Source organism: Choloepus didactylus, chromosome 1 (assembly GCF_015220235.1).
Source record: "Choloepus didactylus isolate mChoDid1 chromosome 1, mChoDid1.pri, whole genome shotgun sequence".
NCBI classification, from domain to species: domain Eukaryota; kingdom Metazoa; phylum Chordata; class Mammalia; order Pilosa; family Megalonychidae; genus Choloepus; species Choloepus didactylus.
Genome location: NC_051307.1, coordinates 118,413,538 through 118,419,537, shown reverse-complemented (window position 1 = coordinate 118,419,537; position 6,000 = coordinate 118,413,538). Strand labels below are relative to the sequence as shown.

Below are 6,000 nucleotides of genomic sequence, written 5' to 3'. Positions count from 1 at the left end.
GGAATGGCGACAGGGAAGAGGAGAAAGTATCATTAATTGTATGTCTACTATCTGCCAGCTACAATGTTTAGCGCAGTCATCATTATTGTTTCCAATCTTCATAATAATCTCCTGAAATAGACATTATTTTCATTTTACAGTTGAGGAAACTGAGTCTCAGAGAAGTTATATTCCTTGCTTATAGTCACACAGCTAGTAAGCATTAGAGATACTCCAAAGCCTGTCTTTGAACCACTGCAGTAAACTGACTTCCAGCTGTTTTTTATCTCCCTGTATTTTTTTTAAGTTGCAAAATTCACTGTAAATTTTATTTTATATCTATAAGAAAAGCAGACTGGTTGAACTAAAAACCAAACGAACAAAACTCTGGCTCTGCACCACGATGTGTTGGTACTATCGACTCTCTTTCAGGGAAAAGAGGTAAATATTTTCTTGCACTGAGGTGAAAGTAGGGTATTAAAAGCTATTAACAAAATTGAAACAAAGGCGTGTTTTGTGAAGCACACACTAATAGCAGTACATTGGATCAAAGGATGTGATCTCACTTCATAGTAAAACAGGTCCTGCAAGCCCAGGTAACTCAGGAAGCAGAACGGTAATTATTCACAGAAGAAAGCAGGTAGTGTACTGTTACAATACTTCAGTAGAAAGAAAGTCAGAAGGTCACAAAACTTGCAGGGTAACTGACACAACCTGAAACTGCTTGGCCCCCTTTAAAAAGAAATAATAAAATGGGAGAGAATGAAGCAAGTTTACCTAACACATCTTTGCAAGGTAAGTGCCAACAACATCCGAAATGTTTGCAATCAGAAATTTCAGCAGTGTCCATTGTGTGTGCGTCGCGTGTGCGCCTGCGCGCGCCCCAGCACGGTTCAAGGTTTGCTTTGCGGGTGGGAAAAAGAATGGAGATTACCGCTGGTTCAGAAGAAGCGTGCTCTCTCTTCTGTTTTTAACAGCTTGACCAAAACAGAAGCACAAACTTGGTGGAGAGTGGGCAGAGTCTCATTCTTAGTCCCCATGGTAATGCTGGAGAAATGGTGTGACCAAATAACAATACATTTTGGTGTTGGACTTTTTCCAATATTTACAGAATATTGATTTTGTTTCTACCCGTGGGATTTTTATTTATAATCAAGTTTTACCATCTCTGGGGTTTACTAGCTGACTTCCTGGTAATTACTATAGTTTTTTTTTTTTTCAGGTAGAAAACTGAGTCCCAGGGGAGAGCATGCCAGTTGGGGAGAGCCGTTTATTTTACAGTTCTTAGTGAATCAGATACCTTTGTCCTTTGAAGGGTTTGGCTTTGTTGACATTGGCTGACTGGTCTTCTGTGGTTAAGATTGTTGTTAGAAATAGATATAAGGTTGCTAGCCCATTTCACTTCTGAGTGAGACAAATGCTTTCTTTAAAAAAAAAAAGGAAATGAGTTTGAGCAATGATTTGTGTCATTCTATTCATTTATGAATTATTTACCACCTTTACAAGTGACTTTTTAAATCATATTTTAAAAATCTATTTGATAATGATATTTGTTTGTTTAATTATGTTCTTTTGAAGCTACCACCAAGAAAATCCTCAAACCAGTTTTCCATCAAGTGCATATAATCAAACATAGAACTACATCTAAGAAATATAATATATATATATGAGAATAAGAATAAGATGATAATATACATTATAGGTCCTAGAAAGTAAATTACCTTTTTATAGAATTAAAATATTCTCCTCTTCTTTATTTCCTTAGTCATTACTTTATTTAACCTCTTTAAGAATCTTAGGATCTTATTTTTACTACCAGATGTTTCCCAGAAAATGATTTTGAAATACTGTGTAAAATACTATTATAAAACACTTTAATTTTAAAATAATTTTTTAAAAAATCATTCAGTAAATTCAACTGAATAAAAATAACAGCAAATGGCTCATTTAGCATAATTCTGTGAGAGTAATTTATTTGTATATATTTTATAGACAAAATGGCATTATGTTTGTGATTATAACATATATTCCAATATCTCTATAGTACTTTTCTTTGGAAAATTACAAGTGAGGGATACAGATTGTTAGAGCTATTCTTACAAGAATGATTTTACTTAAAATACATATGATTGTTCACAACCATCTGAGTAGCCTGTCCTAGGCTGTGGCTGCTTAATATGTGTCTGTGTTCAGGGATGGAAATAAACTGAGTAACCATGCCTTTCGCCTTCCCTCTTAACATCCCTCTTGGTGACTGAATCATGGTTACACTATTTCTTATTTTAGAGCCCTTGAATATGTATTGATTTTTTCTGTGTGTGTGTGTGTGTGTGTGTGTGTGTGTGTGTGTGTATTTTTCTTCTGTGTTTTTATATGTATTATGTTTCTGGTAATGTGTTCCTCTGTGAAGGTAGCTTCTCCTCCTTCCTATCCATATACAGATGAAAATGTGATTATTTTCAGAATCAATATATATCATGAAAACATGCACAAAATATAAAACAAATACAACAGTAGATAATTTGAATATTGTGGTTGAATTTAGAAAATTATATGCCTAGATCCATAAACCTTCTATAGTTGGGGAACAGTTGTGAGATCAGTCTGTTCCAGGGTATTTTCCTTTGTGTAATCTTTAAAAAAACTTTCAATAAGGAATGTATTGTTCTCTTCTGATGATATCTCAGTTGAAATTTATTCTTGGTATATCTACAAATAGTTCAGATCTATCTTCTTGGAATATTGTAATGCTTCCGTTCCAGTTGTATTTGCATTCAGATTTTTAGGTGAATCTATTAATCAAGTAAGAGTTAATGAGAAATGAAGGTGGTTTGTTAGTTTTAAATTATTTCTGGATTTTCTTTAATTAGAAAGGAAAGCACTGTGGGGATAATTTGCAGATTTATTTGTATGTGTGAAGGTAAGAGATTTTGATAAGTTTGTTTTATATTTTGTAATGTGAATCAAGATATATCCTGAAGTCTTCATTTATGGAATGCTTCCAAATTATTTGGTTCTTTATGCAATGTACTCTGTCCTATATCTGAAATTGAGTTTCAAAATGATCGAAGTAAATGAAAAGAACATTTTGAAATTTATTTAATTTTGCCCTTTACTTAACAGTATTTATAAAAGAGATCCTGGAGTTCTCTGAAATTAGTACTAATTATAACCAGCTCTGCTTTGTACAAATGAATGTTTTTCTAGTAGAAATGATTATATTCAAATCCTGTGTTTTGTATATTAAGTATATGGATGATTTAAGTGTTTGGGCTATGAGTTAAATGACTGTAGATTAGCTTTAGAACCCTGTCATGTATTTTGAATATGGTTTTCTAAGGCCGTGATCTAGATATTCTAGTTTCATTCACTAATCAGTCTCAAGTCACAGTTTGGAGGGTAACCATAGACATCTTTATTTTACTGTATTTCCTGTAGGTCTCTGACCTGTTTATTGTACCCAGGCAGCTGACTGGGTCTTACTTAGTGAAGCCCATATGCTATCGACATTTAATATTTCCAGTAGAATTGGGAACCTCTTTTTTCCCTGATGTTCTCCAGGGTAAACTTCAGCTTAAAGATCTCAATTATCTTTACAAATATAAAAGGCCATCTCTACCTTTAAGTCCCAGTGACAAAATAACCACACAGAGAATTATGTGATGATTTCATAAAAGACGTTTCATGATATTCTCCAGATTTATAAAACGAATGGTCTAGAATATGCTAGAATACTAAAGAATGTTTTCTGATTTTTGAAACTATCAACTAAAAATGTATAAATAATATGCGATAAGGAATAGGATCAAGTACTTTCTAAACACTGTTATTTCCTGAGGAAAGGAAGCATGGTTCCTTGCATGATAACTGCAAACTCACATGTACCACCAAAAAAGTAGAGGGCCGCACTCTCTCAGCCTGTGACAGGTGGGATGGGTGAGAGGTGTCAGCTCTCTTCTGAGGAAGTAGCTACCTGGAATATGCCTTAAGCTAAGATTTCTTCAGAGGCCACCCTTGGGCTCTCTTACCTCTCATCTGCCTGAAACAGGATGCGTTTTTTAGACTTGTAAATAAAGGGAAAGAATCTATTATTAGCCAGCTGTGGGCCTCACCCATGAATCCTTCCTACCTCAGGAACCAGTTCCCATGAGCTTTTACTGTTTCTTTCTCTTCTCCTCATCTTTGGTCAAAATCTGTGTCAGCCATCTGCCTCTTGATAAACTAATTTACCATTGGGCTTATTTGATTAAAAAGTGTCTTGGATTTGGAGTCAGCAACAGCCTTGTGAGAAGAGGGCTTTTGAATGGAGCTTTCCTCTGGGCTGCTCAACACACCATAGTCACTCAGGTTGCCTGCCTGACAGGGAGTTAGATGTTTTGGAGTAATCACAACCCTCCTTATCTCAGGTCTTCATTCTCTACCTCTGGAGATGTAGAGCTCAGGGGGTGCCGGGTGGGGAATGAGCCCAAGTACCGAAGAGTCAGCTAGATCAGCCAGACGGTGCAGAATGCTGGGTCAGCTCCACAGAGCAATCAGCGGGGAGAAGAGAACCTTTAACCAACCCACTCTGAAGGCGAATTTGGCCGTCAGAGTTGGGGGGACGGATAAACCAGTAGAATTTTAGCATTTTTCAACTAGAAGGGAACTTAGAGGGTCTCAACTCCAAGTTTGTAGGCTAGCAAACAGAGGTCCTATGATGGTAAGAAAGTTGTCAAACCAGTGTCAGAACTCTGGTTTTCTCTCTGACTTGACTGCCCAGAACAGTTTATGATGCACTCATATAATGCACTGTATTTTAATGGAGGAATTTGGCATGCTATTTTCTAATCATTTACTTTCCTATTTCAAAAGGAGTAAACAGGGTTGTAAATGCTGTTCATATTGACATCTTTTAGTTTCTATTTGCATGATCCTGAAGGCTATTGTGGGACAGGTCCACCCCAGCTTGGGTTTTCCAGTGACTACTAGAATCAAACATCCCTTGGCTTTTAAGAAATCCATTTTAATTTCATCAGCATCAGAAGTAGGCTTGAAAGTCCACAGACACAAGCATTGAATGCTTCTTATGATAAAGTAATCAGCTGCAGAATTAACACATTCCATTTGGCTAGTTAAAGAAAAAAAAAAATCTGAGCAGAAAGGTGCCTTAGTGTCTGTGCTTCTAAGTTGCAACCTGAGGGCAGCAGTACTGTTTACTCCAACCTGTTATACTGGTTTGGCGTGCATGTTTACTTTCTGTGGTGGGAAAAATATTTCTGCATTCATCAATGTAAACCATGCCTGTGAGTGCCTTGAAATCGTTCTAAAACCTCAAAGAGGACTAACCAGATTGTGACTCTTCCTTTCCAGTCTGTGCTACTTTAACAGCATTTTCGGTTAGGAAGTGCAAGGAGCTCTTGTTTAAACTGACAGTGTTCCATGAGGAAGGCTTTCACAAGCCCTCAGTGTTAGGTTCCAACAGTTGAAGACCTGAGGCATTTTGGAAATGAAATTTAGATACTGAGGTAAGAGAGCACTTTGGAGTTGAAACTTCCGGAGCATTGTTAGAGAGGTCTCAAATCCTGAGAACAAACCAAGCTGTATGGAGCTAGTAAAATTGCCAAGAATGCCAGGGCCTGAAATCCCAGGTAAGTCTGACCTAATGGGGCTAGGCAAAGGCATATGTGAAGATGGCTTGAGTACTTTTCCCAAGTACAAGACAGAGAATTCTTGGAGCAGACAAATGAGATTGCAAGATGAAATCTGAAGTGAAGTATTAGAAACTGTGGATAAATCAATATGACTGAGGAAAAGGGCTCTTTTCTTGTCTTTCTAAATGGAATTAGGATCTTTATCTCAGAAATAAAATAGCAAGGAATGTACTTGAATGAAAGATGAGATAAAAGTGGTTAAACCTGGTACTTAGTTAAAACCTGCTGTTGTGGGGAAAAGCCAATCCTCAAACACTTTGAAATTTAGAATTTGTTCCTGGGTATTTAAATGGTCTGAAAGGTACGTTTTAATCCTTTTTGATTTAAATGA

The 6,000-nt window shown here is 36.5% G+C and overlaps 1 protein-coding gene across 3 annotated transcripts in view; it reads left to right on the top strand.

The window, feature by feature from the left end:
• Positions 1 to 664: 664 nt before the first annotated feature.
• Positions 665 to 6,000, top strand: part of NAALADL2 (N-acetylated alpha-linked acidic dipeptidase like 2) — a 1,146,579-nt gene continuing 1,141,243 nt past the window's right edge. For 2 of the 3 annotated variants that reach the window (XR_005217472.1, XM_037840429.1), the window contains exon 1: positions 5,551 to 5,606. Coding sequence is in view for 2 of the 3 variants with exons in the window: in XM_037840429.1 (XP_037696357.1) it covers positions 5,561 to 5,606 (46 nt within the window). In the remaining variant the exon portion in view is untranslated. Of the gene's footprint in view, positions 775 to 5,550; positions 5,607 to 6,000 lie in introns of those variants that run through there. The other variant, XM_037840432.1, reaches the window with a different exon arrangement.